The 23318-nt window shown below is 40.0% G+C and overlaps 1 protein-coding gene across 33 annotated transcripts in view; it reads right to left on the minus strand.

The window, feature by feature from the left end:
* Nucleotides 1–23318, minus strand: part of LOC135248276 (RNA binding protein fox-1 homolog 1) — a 648052-nt gene that overhangs the window by 78212 nt on the left and 546522 nt on the right. For 31 of the 33 annotated variants that reach the window (XR_010328399.1, XR_010328398.1, XR_010328401.1 and 28 more), the window contains one exon: nt 4367–4609. Coding sequence is in view for 26 of the 33 variants with exons in the window: in XM_064322712.1 (XP_064178782.1) it covers nt 4367–4609 (243 nt within the window). In the remaining 7 variants the exon portion in view is untranslated. Of the gene's footprint in view, nt 1–4366; nt 4610–8220; nt 8292–8467; nt 8629–23318 lie in introns of those variants that run through there. The other 2 variants (XM_064322728.1, XM_064322724.1) reach the window with 2 other exon arrangements.

Genomic DNA, 23318 nt, shown 5'->3' on the forward strand with positions numbered 1-23318 from the left:
ATAATTGTAGCATGTTTGAACTAAACTTTAGTTTAAACAAACAACTATTTTCCTATGTTGACTGAATTCATATTCAGATTCTCAATAAATAAATGAATAAATAAATAAGCTTAAGGTTTAATTTTTATTTTTAAAATAGTTGATTATCCACATCCATAGTTACACTGCCCCTCTTCATAGGCAAAGAGACCTGTCCAATTTTGTTGTGTCTGCAATGTAACTCAGTCCAAGGAGATGGGTAGCAGCGGTCACGGATAGTATGAAACAAGGCCAGCTGTGTCTGATGAAGGAGCAGCAAAAAGGCAAGAGCCTCCACCAGAGGAGCGGACGTGCCATAGGATCAGCTGACGGTGTCTCTCAACCATCCATAGAAGTACAGACCATGACAGAGAGCTGGAGAGCTACTACTTCTTTTAGTCCTTTTCATTCCGTTGTGAAGGGAGAATATGGTGCCACGTGTCAAAGGAAATGGAACTATTTGGTGGTCTGCTTTTTTGAGCCAGAGGCCTGACCTTCCTCATTCTTTTTTGCTCCTTGTGATACTCAAAAGTGTTTTGAGTCTGAGCAGCATTTCAAACAGGGGTCTTTAATGGGCTCATTGTGCTGTTGGCCCCCTTCTCCCTGACTATAAAATTGAGGGGTTTGGCCTATTAGCACAGCTCAGTGCAGCAGCATCAGTTAACAATGGACTTGAATCCAAAGAAGCAGTTACAAACTTTTTTTCACATATTGTACAAAATTAATAAATAAATGGTAACTTGGTGAAATTGCATGTGCATGTCTCAGAAATCAACATTAAAAAACTAATGTTTTAAAAGGCCATGCACAATATAAAATTAATGTCTTTTTTATTTAACTTTACAGATTTGCAATTGCTTGCTAAAGTTATGCTGGAGAATACACTGAAGATGTGGTAGAACTTCAAGTATATTGATCTCATTTGTTTAGGAACCTAGCAATGTCTGTCATTCATTTATTTTATATAGATATCGAATCATCATGTTTCTTTCTTTCTAACTATGTCAAGAATCCCGAGATTGAATGGAATGGATTCGGCCTGTGCCACACTCTTATTAGGGTGAGAGCTCCCAGGCCCAACTGAAAACTTATTTTCCAGTAGGAACTGCCAACAAAAGTAAGGGAAATTATGAGTCAGATGTATTTTTCATTAGATTCTGGGGAAACAGAAGAACAGAAATTTCTGTGGAGAAGCACACAGACATAATGATGTTTCTTTCCTTTTTCCCCAAGGCTACTGAGGTGTTTTATTCCAATATTCCACATCGTATAGTTGGTGTTCAAGCACAAGAGATCAGAATAAATGCATTAATATGTGGAGAAATAAAACTAGTTATAATGGGCGAAACTGACGAAACATTGACATTTGTGCCGTCTGTGTAAATATATACATAAATTGTCAGTTCAGTGTTGAGAGCCCCACTACCATGCAAGCAATACCGTTGCAGTGCTGGCACATTGGTAAAGTGCTTGACGAACCCCAGGGTAGTGGGATTACGCACGAGACAAATGACTCTGTGTGACAATGGAGTCAAGCAGTCAAAGGAGATCAGATCAGCAGCTGTGCCTCTGAAGTAGATTTAAGCTGCCTGACTCATGGCCCTCAAAATCCCTCCTGCTCAATACAGGAGAGCTTACCAGCCATCACCTCTGACTCTGGCGCCACACCAAACGCAAATCAGCTTCTTTATAAGGCTTATTTATCATGATTAATGGGCTCATAAATAGGCCAAAATTGCCTATTAAGGCTGGCTGGGTGGCACCATGCACTCACATCCAGGTCTGAAAATACCTCTTCTAAGGGTCCAACCTTAGGGCAGGAGTTCATGCTCTTGTGTCAATTCAGAGTGTCTGGCTGGTGAATTCAGTAAACCAGAGATCTTCAAAAATACAATGAAAAATACCACCTATCCCTGCAATATTGTCTCCTTGGTTGATCTGATCCTTTACCATCAACAAAGTCATGCGTGAGCATCCTACTTCTAACAATGTGGTATTAAGACTCCTACAAGCAACATTTTCATTCACATCTGCAGCATTCCAGCCAGTTTCTATCTAGTATTATGCTTAGATTTGGCATACATGCTTTGATCTAGATTGTGATCATATCAAATCAAATATTGATCACATCCATTTCCATACTCACATCACCTGAGCAGCCATTCATGTTCATGGATCAATTTCCCCACTTTCAATAGGTAAAAATTTCCTTAAGTACAACATTATAACTAGGCATGTCCCGATCTATGTTTTTTCTCTCCTGATCTGATCCAAGTGAAGTAACATTCAGTATCGGCTGATACCAATCCAATATGATTTAAAAAAATTATTGGCTTTTATTCAAGCTAGCCCCAAGAGCAGAACGTTTGGCTTAAATCAGTAAAACAATTTAAAGGTAGGTAAGATAAACTTAAACAAATTATACAAAAAATAAATAATTATTTAAATAGATATTCTACTTTGATATAGTAGCCTAATTCTGTGGTATTCGCACAGCATGAATACTAGCAACACTAGCTGTTCCTGCTATTAACTATTAATTTCTGCAATGTCCCGAAAATGAATGAGAGTTAACTGGGAGCCTGACAACTAGGAAGCAGCGATGCTGTTAACGGTTAAACAGGATAGCTGATTCTGCCAGTATTCACACTATGAATATACATATATATAAAGGGGTGGCTCCACAAAATCAATTATATTATACCAAAGTGAAATATCCTTTAACATGATAAATTCAGTTATCTTCGCTGTTATTTTTTGGCCTTGTTGCTTTCTTGTGGCAACGTTTCCTGCCTTAAACATGTATCCTCTAGTGTTTTCTGCTTAGCTGCAGTCTTGTTTTGGGTGACCTGCGAAAAGTACGGGTGGTTGTAGATCTATTAAGACACTGTGCTAATGCCCGGGGAACGCTGCACTGCACTACTGCAAATGCTGCAAGCAGCTGTAGGGCAGCTTTCAGATTCCACACAGCAGACATTGTAGCAGATAACAACTCGTTTACTAAACAATGGCTTCAGTCGTGGTGGCAAATGGATAGTGCTTGTTCACAGGAGTGACAGCACATTCCGACAGTTGTCGTAAATGGAGTACAGACAGAGTTAGAATGTAGAAAGGCAAAGCTTTGCTATTGGTAAGAATATGCATATAAAGTGTTGTCGTGTCAGAGGATCGTATGAAGATCGGGTGAGTCCTAGCCGTTACGCTACCCTTAAAATATGGCGGTATCAGGAGCCGATAACGATCAATGGATTGGATCAGGACTTCCCCTAATTTTAACTAAATTAAATAGATAATTAATCTATACTACCTGAAAATAAATTCTCAATAGTACATCTGCAATTGTGGTTTGCTCCTTTTTAACTGTTCCAAAGGAATCTGGTATGAAGGCATGATATAACAATACAGTGTCTTAAAACTATTTTTTCATGTTCTCTTCAAAGGTCGGGTAAATAAAAAGGGTATTATATCGCTTCCCTTCCTCCTCATTTTAAGGCATGTAAGTGTTCACATATGATTACAAATGCAATAGAACCCCTATAGACAAAAGACCTCAATAACTGAGGCAGAAGAAGGCCTGCTATGATTGTTCTCATTACAAAAGCAGTCATGAGAGTTTGAGTTCCATTCCTATTACAAAGAGAAGCAGTAGGCAGTAAGGGATGACATTGTTTTCATAACAGTTGCTGCCTGGTGAGGTCAGCACGACATCTGAGTAATTTGGACCATTTCCTACAAGTTTAAGCTCTTCTCTTCTAAACAATGAAATGGTATTTCCAGATGCAGCACTGCTTAATTCTTCATCCCTTTGTTTTCTTACTACAAAAAATGAATATAAAGATACTTTTTTTCCCAGAGAATACAAACATCCGTTTTGTTTCTGTTAACTTGTTTGTACTGTCTTTAACCGTCAAAAAACCTTGACAAATTTTGTTCAACATCTGCCAAGCTTGAGGATTGTACATAAAATTTAAATATGAGATAGATTTTGTATAAAACAAGCTAAAACATTTTCATCAGAACAGACGCAAACTACTGAGTTTGAAAGTTGGAAGACAAATTGTCGCTAAACTCTGCCAAGTTACAAAATTCTGAAAAAACCCTAATCTTATATTTAGAGGCTTTATTATTATTATTATTATTATTTATTTTGATTTCACAATTCTTCATGAAACTTATACAAAAAAAGTGCCTGAACTAAATCAACATTTATCAAAATTAAGCACTATTGTTGCTTGAATCCAGGCCCATATCCATTGTGAGACAGCCATACACACACCATAATTGCAGCGGAGATTAGCTGTGCTAAAACACATCAGTGCAGTGCCCTCTGTAGTAGGAGTGTACTTACTGTGGCGGTACCGGACACCGTTTGCGCGCTGCTGTCTGGGCCGCTCTGTTCGCTGTGCGTCTGTGCAGGGGGGTACATGTTTAATGTGTGCTCTGGGACAGTGCTCTGGCCCGTATAGTCTGGAGCGGGGTGGGGGTGGGGGGTCGTGTATTCGGCCGGGATGCCGTTCTGAGGAGGAGCAAACTGGGCAGAAGCGTAAGGCTGTGCCATCGTTTCAGGAGGTGCTGTGGCTTCCTGATTACCCTGGAGAGAGGGAGAGAGAGGCAGAATCAGTTCTCTGAGAGGCATAAGACCAGTCAGCAAAGCAAAGCATAGTTTTCAGTAACGCTACCACAACACAATATTATTAAGGTGGTAAAAGATTGCTTGTTGGAGTGTTTTATAGGTTAAAATTCAAGTTTACTCAGACAGCCGTCTGATTTAATTGGAACTTTTCAAATGCTTTACTGAAAATGAACAAGTAAAACATACTTGTGAATGCATTCCACACACAAAGCATACAACAAGACCTTCATTTGTCAAAAAGCCTTCTAATTTGATCCGGATCAATTCATTCTTCACTGAAACACTAGGATTACCTACTAATTAACCTTCCACATCAAGATTTCTCACAACACTGATCAGCAACACTTGAGGAGGATGCCAAATCCAAAGAAATTGCCATCTTGTATGCTACACCTGAATGACTATAAACCTTCTCATTTAAAAGCAATCCAAATAAACATATGCTATTAATTCATTATGATGTATTAACAGAATAATAATACTTTATTTCTGTCTTCCAAAAGCATAATGCTATTCAGAATAAGAATGAGATTTTACAATGAAAAAATTGTGCACATGTTAGTATCTCAATTTCAAAACTGAGGGAGAAAAATGTTGATTTCATGATTGAAATGACAACCTTTACAGCTTGAAGGCCATTTTAGGCCTGAAAAAAAGGCCTCCTCTGCATGTTTTCATAACCCTTTTTCCCATGGGTGTGAAAGCAATGCAGAGAACTTGCTTTGTAGAAGGTTGTTGAACAGCCAAGAAATAAGCAGTTAAGTCAAACTCACCGCTGCAAACGAATGGACTAGATATGCACAAGTCAAGGGCATATTTCTTGTCAGTAATGGGTGACACCATCAAATATATTTTATTTTTGCTCACGTTTTGCGCATATCACAAATAATGTGCATTTCAACAAAAGTTAACATTTACTGTGAAGTCCTATTTTGTGCTTGTGCTAATTTTTAGAGATTGCAGCCATAATTCAAACTGTTTTAAATTAATTAATTCATCAATTAATTAAGTAATTAATGAATTAACTATCTTGCATAATGAAATTTACAGTATAATAGCTTGTAACTGAATGCTATTTTTTACATTTACATTACTGTGTATTCAGAAGTTATTTCTAATCCATATGGTTCAAAGGTTTTGTTATTGCTTTGCTCTGCTCTGCTAAGCCATTTGTGTTACCATGGGTTGACATTTTATTTTTAATAAATGTGTTTAAACCAGGAATCAGCAGTCACAATTGCACATCACTGTGTAGTTTCCTCTTGAGGCACAGAGAACCAGTTCCGCTGTTGGTATCTTGGCTCCAGGAGTGATGCCACTGTGTGCCTATTCGCACAGAGCTCTGCTACATGCTTCTCCTCTACACACTTCAGCAACCTGACTGGCCCGCAAGAATCCTGGTCACAACACCACTGCAACCCTGCTTCGTCCTTTTGCCCTCAATGCTATATGGCATAACTCCAGGACAAAAGACATTAAAAAAGATTATATGGGTGCAATAAACCCAGCTTCTTAGCGTAGGGAACCAATTGAGTTCTTGTCACTCCAGGATGCGACTTCACTTACTAGAATGGACTCTAAAGTTCCTAGAGCACCAATAATGCATGTCAAAAAAGAGAATTGCTCAAAAATCTGGCCTTCACATACACACATTTTTATTCATTATGATTGCATAAAAGAATGCCAAACTCTTTGCTGTTATATTTTAGATAGGCAGCTTGAGCTACTAGCCACAAAAATGTTTAATACATAAAATGAGGCTTGTTTCATGAACTGTAGTAATACAAGACAAAGTGAGAAGTAAATAATCTTTATGAGGAATTTGCAACTGATATTATAATCATACAAAAAGGCAAGCCTAAATATATCCACTCATCAAAACGAGAAAGCCTGGCTCTTTCATTTCAATATGGAATGCTTGTTTAAAATCAAATGACGTAATGTAAAAATGAATTTTGTGAAATTACATTGTGAATTGAATCAGACAAGTGAACTTAGCTAGACCTTCAAGTCATCTTGCTGTATGTGAATGAATGAAAATTCTTTGTTTGGATATGTAAAATATAATATGTCAAATTAGTCTGGTACAGTGTTAGTCTGATCCAGTGTAGTGTTTTTTCCCTTGTGGCGGCATCTGCAAATAGCAAATCTGAAACTGCCTCCCTCCCCAATCAATAATGTCTGAATGTACATCATAAATTAGACCTCCGGAAAAAAACAACACACTTCATAAAAAAGGTTAATGCGTAGAGAGAGACTTGCTATGCTCAGTAAGCTGATCCTTGTGAAATTCCCTGCTGCCACTCACTCTAACAGATCTCACTGATTCTCATTAACACCATCAGCACTTTACACTCTGCCCTCCTGAACATTACACACCCAGCATTATTTCTGTTAATTACTGCTAATATTCATTTAAGAGTGCTAAACTCTCATATTCCTTCATGGAAGTGTTTGAAAAGCAATATGGAATAGGAGAAACAAAAAGTAACATGTCATTCCTAATTCATAACAGTAGTGTGAAAGTGTGAACTCTCGTTCCTGTAGCACCAAATGATGCTTACTACAGTCACTACATTACTTCTGCTTCAATGAAGTTTCAGAGTCCCATGAAAAGCAGTTGTTGGCAAACAAGGAAAGAACAAAGAATGGCCAACAGTCAGACTAAGCTAAATGTTTTGGCCTGAAATTTAATGAAACCCTTATTTGGAGCTCTAAAACATGCTTTACGTGGCAGTGTGCAAAAATCCTCTGCTTTACAGACTTGAGCTTGAAGGAAGATCCTTACTCCCCCAAACTAAATTACTTAAAAGGTAATAAAGATACCCATCCCGGCCTCCCTCCAAGTAGTACTGGAGTCAGTCAAGTACATACAATCTGATTTCACCAGTTAAGAGCCTGAAAGCAAATCTTTCTCAGTCATACAACCACAGACCTCTTCACAAAGATTTCAGTGACAGCTGGTACTGCATTGCCCCACCTAGTTATATGCCTCTCAGCTAGTTGCTTAGCTATCTGAAACAGGCACATAGAAGGAATTGTTGAAAAAAATACCTGATATAGATTATAATGCTGAAGAATCAGCCTTGTATATATATGTAGAAAAAACTTTAAAATGAAATAAGAAGTCTATCTCTGATATGCTTAAGCTTCTTTTCCAAAAAAGAAAGAAAGAAAGGAAGGCCTGCATAATGAATTTTGAAGCAAGCTATCTTCTTTGTGACACAAGTTATAAGAACACAAACAACTTGAACTCCAGAATGGCTCAGTCTCTGTTAGAGCAGCAGTCAGGAAGGAATCTGTTATCTGTGCCTTCTGTGTTAATGCAAAGTACAGTTCAGAGAGAAGGAAGAAAAGGAAAGCAAAAGGGAGTGTGAGGGGGGAAAAGAGGGAAAAAAGAAGACCAGCTGCTGATAGTAAAGCTCGAAAGGGTTTCACAGGGGGCTCCCTCTTTCTTCAAGGCACACTCAGGCGAACAAGGCTTCCCCTTTACTCCCCAGCCATAGTGCAGAAAAAAGAAGAAAAATAATGAGAACATGCCCTGTTATTAGAATAACAGGAGAAAATACCTGCTGCACCATCTTGCTCCCTTTTTCCTCCATAAACTTAGCAGCTGCTCTAGTCCTGAGGCCCGCAGCATCTGCCCAAAGCAAGCATCAATTATGGATGAGGGCGTGTGATCAGTGTTGTGTGTAGAATGTGTCTGTGTGTGTGCGTGTGCATGTGCGTGTGTGTGAGAGAGAGAGCGAGTAGGAGGGAGGAGGAGGGCGGGTGGTGTGGTGAAGTAGGAGGGAACTAATGCAAGCATTTACTGACCTTGCGCTCTTCCTACTTCTCTCTGCCCCCAAACCTGATCCAGATGGGACCCTTTGCTTTCTTACTTCCTCGATCCTGCTTCCCTCCCTCTCACATGCTCTCACAGTAACAGTCTCTCCCGCTTGCCTGCATGCGCTCTCTCTCACTCCCTCCCCACAGCAAGCCTCATCGCATTAATCACAGCTGGCCCCTCCTCTCCGTCTAGCTACCCAATACCGCAGGCAGCAGTGTTTGCAGGGATAAGGAAATGGCATCTTGATTCCTTTAATGCACTCTATCTTAATGAGGGGGGATGTGTGCACTTGTGTGTTCATGTACTTGTGTGCAAGCACCATTGCATGCTGCATATTAAAAGCATAACAGTAAGGTTTCAAGGATAAACTGTTGTTATAGGTTTGTTTGTTTGCTTTGGCTGTGTGAATGTGCTTTCCTCATGAATGTGCTAGCATTTATATGCTTATGCAGCAGAGGCTTTTTAGTCTGTGCTCTAACTGCAGATTAGAGCATTTGTATGTATTTTCTTCTGTTTTCTGGTTAGGTGTGTTTCATTGCTGTGATCCATTGCTATGAGTGGAAGGAAGTCAAATCCCATGGGATACATTCAAGAGTCCTGGTCTGTTTAAATAATAATCCAGTTGTGATCCAATACATTTCTAAGGAAAAAGAGAAAGTGGCTCGATGAATACACAATGCTGCAAATCCAAATTCACCATTGCAGAAGTGAATGTGCCACAACGGATGCATAATCTGGTTGTAGTCATATTGTTGAGAAATAGCTTCTTTTTTTTCAAAAGTACTTATTTATTGAAACAGTGGTGAAGACACACTAATTGTAAGAGTGTGTTAAGTGTATTTTCCCCTTTTACTCTTTAAAGAAATGTAATTCATTTTTTTACAAGGGAAGGAAGTCCAATTAAAATATATAATCCATACTGCACTTCTGTGCAGTACTAAATACCAGTCCTTTGCCACTTCAGTGATTATTGGACATTCAGGTGACAGCCTGACTAGGTGAAGGTAAGGTTGTGACAAAACACTGCCCTGTCTGGACACCAGGCTTTCAATGTCAACAAAGCCTACCTTTTATTATTTTTACAGTGGCTGCAGAGCAGGTAATCCTGGAAAGCGTGTGGTGTCCAGCTGGTCCATCCTGTTACAATATCTTCTGTTTACAGGCTTCACCTGAAGCCTGCCAGCCACTGGAAACTCCCAGGCTGCTCAGTCTTTCCCCAGCAGCTCTGTTTGAACCCAGCCACCCACTGCCCCTTCAATCATCTTGGAAATTAAAACCACAAGGAGTCTGCAGTAGCTTCCTGACACTCTAAAATTTCCCTTTGTTTTCCTTCTGAAGAGTGGCACACATTTACAGATTTTGTAGATGCTTTCAGATGAAAAAGAATAAGACATGAGGAGATTCCTCAGACAAGCCTGATCTTTTGGGAAAAAAAGCTTTTAAATAATGCAAAGCTTTCAAAGTAGAGTTATTGAGTTCCCAAATGGCTCCTGATACAAAAGGAGCTCTCCTCCCCACAAAAGAAGCCATCTCACTTGCACTAATGTGACAGCACCCTCACATGGCACCCTCACATAACTACCTGACAAGAGTAAGCTATGGGGGGGGGGGGGGCATTCATAAAATGAAAGGCACACAATCCACCAACCGAGTTCCATCCATTTCTTACCTACATTTGTTATCATGTAACAATTGGGCTCATTGATTTATTCATTCAATTTCTCCTTTTCTGGTGCAGTGCAGTATATCTCAAACACACAGTTGACTGCATGGTCCAATGAGAACATTTCCCCAAGATGTACAAAGGAGCATATGAATGATGATAGTAGAGATTCTGTATCAGTCCCATTGCACATCCAGGTAATAGCTAGGCAACAGTAACCTGATCCCCAGATTATAGACAGTGTAACTGGGAACAATGAAAGTCAGAACATTTTAAATAAAAATAAATAAATAAATAAAATACATACATTGTATTGCCAGGTGTTTACCCGGATAAAATGAACCCTTTCATTGTATTTGTTGTCAATTCATTATATTTACTATCAATGATCAAATGTATCATCTTATCAGCAACTTCTTTGACTGTTTTTTTTTTTTCAATTATCTGATAGATTTCGATGGAAAGTGATCTAACAGCTTCTATGAAACTGTAATTTAATCAACTTAAAAAGACTAAAAGAATTAAAAGCTTGGTGAGGAGCCACATTTCACGACTAGCCTGTCCTTCTTTGATAACAAACAGAGAATGTAGATTATAGTGAACAATATATAATATTGTGAAATATGTGGTATTAAAATGCTATAATAATGATAATTATAAGACTGGTGTATACACTGAAGCTACACATTAGTTATTTAAAATAAATCAGATGAATGAAATATGTAAAAATCTTTACTTAAATTGTGAATAAATACTCATCCAGTTTTCTCCAGCTCATTCATACACATGGATTAATTGGGAGAGGTATTTATACAAGGTGTGCTAATTAAGATTCAGCCACATTTCAGTCGGCCAGTCTCGCTCTGTTTGATCAAAGCATTAGCCTGGGTCTGGACAGAATAGAAATTTCACTGTGAACAGGAAGGGTAAAAAAGAATATACATACATACATACATACATACAGGTCCAGTTGACCTTGATTTTGGATCAAGAAGGCAAGAGGAAAAGATCTAAATGACAATAAAAGGGGGTTCATTATTTGGGCACGGATGGCCGGAGGTTCAGTCACAAAAGACTGCTCAACTGGCTAGTGTTTCAATAGGAACAGTGACTAAAGTGACATCTGCATTTAGATCTATGGGAAAGACATCAGTAAAGAGGGTTGCCATACTTTTTCTAATACCACTAATGTCTATAACATTTCCTCCTCATTTTACCATTACCAACTAGTTCTTTAATCCCCAGAAGCATGACAATAGCACACTATTCAGATAGGCCAATGGCTACTGAGCTCATCTGTGGTGCTCCATGAAGTTCTGAAACAATACACCCATTCAGTATTGTGGCTCATGGTGCAGTCTTAGTTTTTGCTTGATGGCTATGTGGCAGCAGCAGTTTACAGTCAGTGACATGACTTGCAGAACTGGAAACAGGGTTAGTGTGTGACTTCATTCTAGGCTCCTGTGGGGCATTCTGTTGCATATTCTCTAAACTAAACATCAGAGCACCCTATACCGCTTCAGCCTTGCTTGAGGAAATCAATCTCTCTGCACTAAGCATACTCTGAGGACTGAGGACAAACTCATCAGCTGCCTGCCTCCAGAATAACATCAACTTAGAGCACAGGAAGATTGGTTCAGCTGGTCCCCTCTACAGGGCCTTGCTACCTCTCCCACCCCATGCCCCCCCCCCACCCACCCCCAAAAAAAAAAACATGCATATAAAACCAATAGACTTCTACACTTTTCTCTCCAAAGTTCGAGATTTCTCTCCATGCCCAGCTTAAAAATTCTTATGAACACCTTATAGGTTTAAAAATGCATGACCCAGAATCATCTGAATTAAAAACAGTAGTGTAGAACTTGTGCTTGAACTTGCATCTGACAATAAGTCAGTACTAAATTATATTTGTAAATTAAGATCATGATTAATTTCCTTAAATGCAATAACCTCATAAATGTATCTGGCTAAAAGAACTGTTCTTTTTTAGCGAATACACAAAAAATAAAGAAATAAAATAAATAAAAATTACCCTAAGCATTGATTTTGTCAACTAATGATGTTTGTTTTCTTTCTTAGCCCACTGCAATCAGGTTAAAAAGGGTCAGTAAATGTGTTTATGGAAGAAGCACTCAAAAGCTCTTGGGCAGCACCTGGAAGGACACACAAAGAGCCTCGAGTTAATGGGTGAGCCCAGTGGATGAGAAACACAATGTCTCACCTTGTCTGCTTCCCATTACCATATTAGCCCACATTAGGAAAGAGTTCTCATCTGGAGATACACAGCCCCTTTGCCTGCGGGTATTAGCGTGTGATGCAAATGAAGATGTAAAGAGGAATCAGTTCATCAATCACAATCACACAGGGACGTTGTGCAAAGCAAGAGGATTAGCTCTCTGGCCTTGCGCAGGTCCCCCGCCTGTCACAGCGTATCTTTAATTAAACATTGTTTAAAAATGCACACAAAAGCAGCTTCCAGCAATGTGTGAGATGTGCAGCCGTTCTCCAAACCTCCCCTCCCAGCCTGCCCATCCCCCCGCAACCATCCCCCACCCCCACAGTCCCCCCTTGCTGCTTTGTCTCCCCATGTCCCTTCTTGTGTCAATGGCACAAATCAAACTCGTTCCGGTACTGGAAATCCAGTCAAATGGCATCGCTGTCGGGGTTACCTTAATGAGCTCAAACGCCACCGGTCGGGAAATTGGAAACTGCAGGTACTCCACTCAGCGCACAGAGGCCCCTAAACCTGTGCTCTTTCTTTAAAGGCAAACAAATCCCTTTGCGTTATTTATCTGACAAAAAGCAGATTTTATCTGCAGGTCAAGGGATTTGCGGGAAAATAGCAGCAAGCAGATGTGCCCTATTTGTAACTTGCCAAACGGGGAGACTGTCCCTGAGCAGTTTAATTAGTATTAAAGGCTGATCTGGATTAAGCGGTGTGCTGTAACAGACACCAATCCTGTCAAGTCAATACCAATAACAGAGGAAATCTCTCTGTAGGATCACACAGAACACATTTGAGCCTCTGGTGAATGGATATCACAGCACTGCGGCAGTGGGCCACCTCCGGCATTTCCAGCGTGAAATGCCCACCTCTGATTCAAAGCATGTCTGACCACAGAGGGACAGCCTACACATCACAAGAGGACATTGTTTATGCAACAGAATACTTTTGAGGATATGACCAAAGAAGCAAGTTCTTGGGTCTACAGCAAGAACGCACACTGTTTTGTGCACATGTAATTCAATCTAGCTTGAAGTAAAGGTAGTGAGGGAATGGACGATCTGTCATCACAACTGCACAGTCCTTCAGAATACAAACATGAGTGTCACGTGCATGAATAGGCCTCTTCCCTGCGGATAGAACTCAGTCAGAAGTAATGTACCACATATACAATCTCCAGCACACAGCTCCTGGTCCAGCAAAAAAAAAAGTACTTTGATCACTTTAGCATTCCAGAAAACAATACTGTAGATTCAGAGCTTATATGTATGTTCAGATCCATGGGTTCAGAGAATCTTCTCAACGGCTGAAGCGGGACAAATCTTATTTCTATTCTGCAGCACAGGTCTGATGTTCTGGTGCACTAAACTTGCAGAGGTTCAGCGGGGTCGATCCGCCCAGCTCATTTTATCCAACTGAGCCCCGCACTCCTCTGCAGCTGCAGGCGATTTTATTGCAGAAGTAAAACTGCAAGCCTTCAAAATTTCACTTCGCAACTTCTGCAACTCACTATGGCAAGGTGACTTATAAGGAAGGTTTTGACTAATTTCTAAATGGCAGGCCAGGGTTGAGTCCCAGGAGCTGGCCAATAAAGTGGATACAAGCCCCCCATGAACTGCTCTTGCATGTAGTCAGTGTCATCTTAATAAGGTGAGAGTTACTCCCTAGCCCCAGCAGATAGCACAACAGTCCCCACCATATGGCAAAAGCCTGGATACTGTCAAACTCGCTTAGCGAATTTTATCTTTTGGGACTCAGTTGGCCAGGCTACAGTGGAGTAAATAGAATGTGGCAAAGGTCCCCAGGCAAAGGTTCCTATGAGCGTGGAATTTTTCTCCTTATTTTTGTTATTTTTAAGCATTGACTTCCAGGTGTGGACATTCAGTGCCATACCACTGTGACGAGATACTCTAGAGTGGAAATATAGAATAAGAAGGCATACATTGTCCTATGATGAATAAATAAATAAATAAATACAGCATACAACAGGCATTTTACTATTTCAACTTTTCAGATATTGAATTTTTAATTCTATATGTGAACAAATGGCATATATATGGAGTATATAATGTTCTATAGCGAATGGTATCTTTTAAAAGCTACTGTTTAGATTTATATTAGCTCCCGAAGTAGTCATACATCTGAAAATATTAAACCATTCCCTGAGTATATCTGTTCATATTTTGTCAGGTAAACAGCTGATTTATTTTTCTTTTATCACAGATAATACTGTGATACGTTTGGGTGAAACAGTATGAACATTTTTAAGTCCACATTTCTTGATTGCCTTTGCATGAGTGACATTATGATGTCACGTTACATTGGGGAATGCTTGTGGTGTCCCTGATGCATGCTGCTGGCAGTCCAAAACCAAGGAGGCTGTAACAAATCCTCTCTGAGTCATAAAATCCCTGTTTGCTAAACTTGGTTTTGCAGAGAATGACACACTTTCTACCAAACATGATGATATTCCTCTTTGATCTGTGTGAGAAATCGAAATGCAAATTTAGCTATCAGGTATTCTCTATAAGCAGCAGCATATTAAGCAGTAGAAATGATGACTTTATTTACCCAACTAATTTGCGTACCCAAAGAGAAACCTGCAAGGGCCATAAATAGACTGCATTCATTTGCATGTCCAATGTAATCAATCTGTTTGGCCATAATATTTAATTTTAAACTATATGTTGCAAAAAGCCAGGGAATTATGTGTAAAGAAACTGTTATTTATCTGATGACATCCTGATAAACAGCAGTTGATGATAACCTGGTCTCTAGTGATTCCTGATATTTTTTATGAGACATAATTGGTGAGAGGTAGCTTATAAAAATGAGAAATACATCAATTAAATGGCATATCCCTAACGTGAGTCTACGCAGCAATATAAGCACACCAAGCATCACACAGGGAGAATCATTTTCCACCTTTTCTCCCTGGTTTAGAAGAAAATGTTGAAAGAACATTCATCACGCATCCTGTTTGACCTTGGAATCATGTCATTTACTCTGGCAGCCCTGTCTGCACTATATCTTACGAACAACAGAATGGTTTAATATATATTACCGTTTTTTATAGTTCAGTGGCTTTTAAGTAGAACCATCTTCAGCTTTGAAGTTGACTCTTAAATTCCTTCCAGCTCCTCCAAATAGCATGGCCTATATATTATCTGCAGATCAATAGATAGCCAAGCGGCCCAGACAATAAAACTCTTTGATCACAGAGTCGTGCTATTTTTACCGCATGCTAAAAAAGAGAAAACAAGAGAAAAGAATAGTGAAACGAAAAGGGAAGAGCTTAAAATTACAAACAGATGTCGTGGAAGCTCAGATGATCATGTTGTGGCAAATGGTACGTGTGTATCTCAGAAAGGCATGACGAGGCATAATGATATCTGGAGCAACCACACAGGTACAGTGCAAGCAGAACAAATCAGATACAGATGGACAACCTTGGATTGTGCAGAGTGGACACGGACACACAGCTGCCTTTGGCTTTGCCCAAGCATCACAGCACTCTGGGAAACCGCGGCCAATGCGTCCAATTCTGAATGAATTATTTGACCATTGCACAAATTTGTAAAACTTCCTCCGCAGTCACACAGATGAACATAGGTTTCAGTTGCGCATGCCTGACTGTCATGCACCCACAGCTAATTTTACATTTCTCCCAACTTGCAACTGAACAGGTAATTGCCTATAAATCTAATAAACAACAGAACACCTTTAAGCACACTTCACACCATTTTAAACAATACATAATATGCTCGTTACCATGGGCAACAATGATGTGATGCCAAAAAAGCTCATTATGGGCAACTCTCCAGACTTTTACAGGGATAGCATATGAATATATGTTGAAGCAAACCCATTTCTCGGGATTGAGGCTGCCTTTTATCATTGTGTGCCTGTATGTGTATGTGTGGGAGTGTGTAGATGTCTGCGTGTGCGATAATCTCCTTTTCAAATTTCTTATCAACAAAACATGAAAATCAGCCTATGCGATTCCATTTTATATAACATTCCTGTTTTTCCACAGAAGTGCATTAGTTCATCCTATTGAGTCATTTTAACAAAATAGAGCATTTTGATGTGACCTGCTGAAAGATCTTTCAGCAGTTTCTTTGAATAAACAAATGTGCTCGTGAGAAGAAAAATATGCACTCATTTGTGCTGTTTATTTATATGGTATGTGTGCCTATGCATTTGTCTGTACCTGTACTCTTTGTTTGTACAACATGCATGTGCACCCCTGAGTGTGTGTGTGTGTGTTTCTGTGAGTGAGCGTTTATGCGTGTGATGAGAAACAAACTGATATCATTCTTCTTCCATGTTGAGATCGCTGGCTCATGGTTTGAGTCCCTTTGGATATGCTCAATTGCAATCCAGAGGAGAGAAAGTGTTCAAAATTAAATGTGGTGGGTGGAATCCTGGGGGTTTACACAGGGGTTATCGGGGGTTTTCGCCTATCAGCTCCGCCATCATTCACTTCATGTTTTCAGTAAAGCGCTATAAACTGCCAGACACATTTCCGACCTCGGTGGAGCTCTCCTCAGGGGTCCTGGGGGCAGGTAATTTCCGAGGCTATAAAGAAGTGTTTTCACCGCTGTCCCTGGCTCCCTTTCCCCTGATTTACTCAGGTGTTATCCACTGAGTGCCAACGGACACTGCTGACCTGAAATATTGAACTTCAGACCCTCCTCAGGCCCTGTAACCCTTTCCAGCTCAATGATGGCATGTGGCGTCATCATTTTCAATAGCCATCTTCCACACTTCCTGTTTTGACAACATTGTTTGTATTGAAAGACAATGTTGGCTGAAACTTTAGTCGATGTTGGGGGGGGTTGTTTCAATCAGAGCACATCTGAGGAAGTCTCCAAGATATCATGGTCAGGCAGTAAGAATAACTCTGATTTCTAGCTTTCTTGTCTCAAAGATACAACAGAGTTGCATATTCATAAGTTTACACACTTTGTGTTTAAATACAGGTATTGATTATTACTGAGTTATTTGTTGAATTTTGCATGCCTGTAAGGTTTTTTTTCTTCTTTTTTTTTCCTGGGCATTAGATTTTTGTAACGTTGTGAAGTAGAACACCACAATATCCACATTCTTTATGACATTCCCTGAGTACAGCCAGCCATAGAGGAACAAGTGGTGCAAAATTTTCTATGCTATTACACATGTGCGTTGGGGTATGGACAAACTGCCATAAATGCATTTGACAAGACCCGCATGCGTGTTCACCTTGATAGGATGTGATAATGAACCTTACACTTTTCATGGCATAATAAATTGTAGCTTAAACCTGGAATTCCTATTCATATTCTGTCGTCTGATCATATCTTGCACATGTGCTCAAAAACCCTAATAGAATTTTCTTGCAAAAAAAAAATTTGACTGAAAAAAGACAGTTTGGTGATAGTGTTGGCCAATATAAATCAGTTCCATTGTCTGTTATTTCACATAAAAAAACATGGAATTGTATGTATTGTAGTGCACAATGACAATTAAACACAGCTGGAATGCTTCAGGGAAGCAAAACAGAGACAGACAGAAAGAACAGCCAGCAGCTAACCTTAGCACTCCTATAGCGATAGTGGACTGATGTTCATTGCAATTCACTGTCACAAACCAAATTTGTGTAAATATTTAGAATGCTTCATGGAAGGGACACTTTCAGTCTCAATTGTGCTGTGTTGTGATGCCATATCTTTGCTTTGGAAACCTCAGTCAAAGCTCAGTATTTACCTTGGAGCGGCTCTGTACACAAGAGCAAAGAGATACATGGGTTCAGCATTCACTGTGGAGTGGCTCTACTTACACTACTATAATTATCTGCAAGATCTCATGATCTCTTTTCTCTGATATGCATTATGCACTGTACATAGCCTGCTCCTATCCACTGCCTACTTGACTATACATATCTGCAGATAATGTTCTTAAGAATTAGTAAAACAACCAATAAGATGCAGTTTGATAATAGAGAAAAATACAAAGCACCAGAGGCAATGAATGAAAATGAAACAACACAAGCAACATTCTACTAAACACTAACAGTATAAATAATGTGTTTTCCAGATAATTCCAAACACAAAGTTGCCACCCTTATTTGAAGTCCATGAGTAAACATCACATCATACCCTCCTATAGTTTCCTAGGCAACCCGTGTCTCAGTGAGCCTGAGGTACAGTAAAAACATCCACACTCATTTGCAGTTTTATAAAACGGTTTAAAATACACATTTAGGGCTCATTAGGGATAAAATGACACCAATGCATCACTCTTTCCCTCTTTGTCCACACTCTAAATTTCACAAAGTCGCAGCATTGAGTGAGTAGGAGTGTGATTTTCACAAACCAACATATGAACTTGACATTTCAGGCCGGCTTTTATTTATATACATATTTACTGCTGCCACCTTCTCGCGGCTGTGAAGGGATCAGTGGCGGGCCCATATATACCCGCAGATATAAAGTAGACCTCTCTCGGTTTCATTATGGCCTGACATTTCAGTATAAATATATCCACTGACGGCTCCTCAGCTTTTCCAATTGCTCTCTGACCACTGTTGAGGTATGTTGCGCTCTGTAATGGAATCCCACTCCCGTTCTCTCCCCTTTTTCTCGCTCCCTCTCTCATCCTCCTCCCTGCAGCGGCACCAACTCCTTTTCTTCTCGCCCAGATGGTACAGGTCGCTTCTGGCACATGTAACAATTACAGAGCAGCTTCTAACACTTAAATGAACCCTCTGCAACACCCCACAGAGATGTATTAGATTAGGGAATTGGGAGATGAGTGATGGGGCCGACCGGTCCTTGCCGCCAAGGTCTGAGAAATAAGCATTCGGCACATCCTGCATATTACGGCTCCAGATTATGGGGCTACTGATGGAATAATGCCAGCTATACACAGTGCTATAATTGAACTGTCAGGAGTGGGACTCCATTAAACCGAACCGTATGTGCAACTTCAAGCGCAGGCAACCTCTGAAGCTGATATGATCTGAAATAAACAAGGACTGAATCCATATGCTGATGAGCCCAAAATATCAAGAATACACAGTCACTATAGCCAATTTTGAATCATATTGATTTGTATTTTCTGGCCATATGTAGGCAATAAAGCATTTTGCCTCTTGAGAGAATTTCACCACAATCTAATATGATTCACCCTTTCGTAAAGGTTTGGCAGAACGGCTTCATTGATGAACTTATAATCCCAGTGATCAGGGACATTATATAATTAAAAATATTTAATCTTCTCCAGAAAAAAAATGCCTTTGAATGCTCCATAGAGAGTATAGAACATGAACCATAGAACCAGCTATCTGTAAAATTAATTTAACACTTAATGCACACGAGTTACTTTTTCACTACCCACATAATATGCATTAACACAAGGAGACTTCTGTATGGGCGATATGAAATAGGGTAGCTGGCTGTTATGCTGGGCAGCCAACAGTATCCAAGAGGTAGTCATCAGAACATCACAGGCTTGTGTTATACACCGGCCTTCACCACACTGCTTGCACAATTTAAAAGCAAACCCAGAAAATTTCCCATATTCCAAATTCAGAATTAACAACAAGATGTAGAATCAGAATTTGAAAGGTACCAAAAAATAAGGAAAAATGGAGAAAGTCAATAGTGTTTTCTATTTTTATTGGCACTGCTCAGTTACATGTAGACCACATTGTTTGATAAAGCTGCATTTACAATTTTGATTTTGCATGTGCAATAAGTCTTCTTTCCAAACTGCATGTGGTTAAATTCCCCATTCTGCCTTCTGGATTCAGCTTTTGCTAAGAAACGAGAACCCAGCTGCACAACAAGACTCTGTTAGATTAATTGCTTTATAATGTGCTTTTCTATGCCGTACAGTTGTTTCCAATAGATTAAAATAGACATATCTGTGATATGCACAGCACAGTTGCGTGATTTGTCTCAATTCAACTGTTAAATTGTTGAAGAGTCGATAAAATGTACCTTTATACATGATGGTGCATGAAGATGCATGTACAAAAATTTACACAAATGCATATTAAAACATTTTTTTTTTAATTGCAGAAGATGGCAATGGCAATCATATTACTGGAAAAGACTTAATTGACTCAGAACAATGCAGCAGAAATGTCTCTGCTTCTGCCTGGCCCACACTGGCTAAGTTCCACCCTAGCAACTTTTTCCAGCCCTACATCCACAACCCAAAGCCAGACCCCTGCATGCATAGCACATGTGGGCATACCTGCAGTAAGCAGGACCACGTATGAAAGAGCTGGTCCAGGGGAGGTGAGGTCGGATCTAATGGAAACAGGGCCGCAGCACGGCGCCTGCAAGGTCGAGGGCTTCACAAAAGCACGGTCAGGTGGCGTAAAAATGATGAGCAGTGAGCATTCGGTTCCTGCTTAGTACAGCAGCTCTGAGCGTTGGAGAGACAGCTGCCCCCTGCACCTGGCTGCCATAACTCCCTCCTGGCAGCCTGGTGCTGCTTTTTCACAGTGCTCCAGAGCCAGGAGCCTCCGCTGACACATTTCAGCCCACCGCACCGCAGACGTTCCACAAAAGGGCAGGCAGACCATTCATTGACCTCATATCTCTCGCCTGAAGGAGACAGGGTCACAGAGAGCAGGCGAATCCCAAGGCTGGGCACCTCACTAACTTCCTCTCAGACCAATGTGTTCCATTTTAAAACTAAGCAATTAGTAATTCACATCCACTTCTGTGTTTTTTTCCCCCATTTTGATCTCAGCCAGCAGTGCCACTCTCCTCTGATCCATCTGTGATATAGTCTTTTTATGACTGAATATGTTTGTAATTCTGACCACTACATCAACACATCCTCCAGCACACACCGTGCAAAACAGATGGAAGAACACACTTCAACGTTCTACAAGAAAAAGAAAAAAAAATTAATTTAAAAATGTATTTTAAAAAATCTTTAAAAATCTTTGCAACCAATGATTAATGTGAAGCATTGCAGATTAAAGGGATAATTTATGGGCAAAGACAACATTGATGATGATGAACAGGATGATTGTGAGGGTAGTGATTGCTATTATTAAATTTTTAAATACAACTCCATTAAATAACAGATGTAAATAGAACACAGTTAGTTTCTCATAGCGGATTGAAAGAAGGGCAGTTCACAACTTACGAGTTAAACAGCGAGCAATTCGAGGTATGGGAAAACCCAAGAGCAACACTTTTCCCCAGCAGCTCACACCAGCACACACGTCTCGTGATCTCTCATGCACACTGGCACAAAGGTATGTTTCCTCAGCAGCATAATACAACCCAACATATCCAGATCTTGTATCACTGCCAGAATGCATCAGATTTCTATTAGTACTACAACTTTCTTTTTATTCTGAAATGATGGACAGCAAATATTGGTCAGTAAAACATTCATGATCAAGACTTCAGACACCTTTTAGCATGTTTTCTCTGGATCTCTTTGCTCCTCCACTGCATTTTGTTAATTTTCCACACTTGCTCCTTCTTCTTGTTCTTCATCCTTTTCCCTCAACAACCAGCACAAATTCCATCAAAAATGTAGCAGGATCCCTGCCTCATCTGTTTAGGCCTGAAGCTAGTTGCAGGGACAACTCATTAGGGACCCCCTCATTAAAACCAGCCCTGAAGCGAAAGCACTTTTAGAAAGCTTCTCTTTCTCTCTCTTTTTTCTCTATCGTCCTTCCCTCACACATTCTTGCAGCCATGCTTCCTCGGCACAGACGTCTAATGATTTTATACATTGCATACAACTTGTTTCTCGAGCCACCACACCCATACACCAATACACCCGTACTATACTGGCACCTCTGTGGAGCTGCCAAATCAAATAGGATTTATTTAATTTATATTACCAGTTCCAGGTCAAGTGTTGAATTTAAAATAATACAGAAAACAGCATCCAGAGATGCATAAATCAGTGTAGATGTTAGCCTGACCACTTTTAATGGTTTGTTTTGAATACCCTCTCAAAAACCCAAAGGCCAAATCTTCTTGAAAGTATTTCTTTAAAAATAGTGCTTCGCAAATCCACTGATAAATGTGGTGAGAATAAGGCAGTGTTTTCCATGTTTGTTTAAAATTGAAATAAAATGAAAAGGGAACACGATCAGAAGGCGTTACAGTAAAATACAGTTTAAACTCTCTCTTCCAGGTATGACTGACGAACGCAGCCACGGTGCTTGAACAAATCCTGTGAATGGATCCTTAATTAAATACGTTGGTGATACAGTGTAAAACTTGCAACTTTTAAGCACAGAGAAGTATTACATAAAGGTTGGGGATTAGGCTTGTTTTAATGACGCTGCTGATTATTATCTCTTGAAATCCTTGAGAGGTACTTTTTCTGCACCTCCCTTCAGGTGTGTGCTGTCAGAACTCCCTCTTACCCCTGCCTATTACATAACAGCCTCACATGAGCCTGTTTCACGTTAACACCCTACTGGTTCCCTGTGAGACACCACTGCAGGGCCAGTGCCTGTCTGGGACACACACACACCCACCCACACACATACACATGCACACCTGCAGGTCAGAGTGACTTAAGGGAAAATCAATGGCAAGCCTTACAGAACAAAGCCATCATCAGCCACACCATATGCTTTATACACACTAGACAGGTCATTGACACTATACTGACTCAAACAACACACACACAGTAAAACACATGTGAACAGTACTCAGTTTCAGGATAGGTGTCTATGCTTCCACAGCTTCTTCCCCCTCCACTCTCTGCCCCAGAGCACACACTTTCTCCATAAATGTATAAAGTTCCTGACTGCGAATTCAAACTAAAGAAATCCCTGGGACTCTGACAGGAAATCACTCTTGGAGGAGTTGATCGCAGCTGTTTAAAGTCTTATCTAGGCCTTGGCCCATCAAGGCCAAGTCTATTGAATTATTGACAAGCTTGTGCTGTGGTGTGACGGGACTAAGTTCTG

This window comes from Anguilla rostrata, chromosome 2 (genome assembly GCF_018555375.3).
Source record: "Anguilla rostrata isolate EN2019 chromosome 2, ASM1855537v3, whole genome shotgun sequence".
NCBI lineage: Eukaryota > Metazoa > Chordata > Actinopteri > Anguilliformes > Anguillidae > Anguilla > Anguilla rostrata.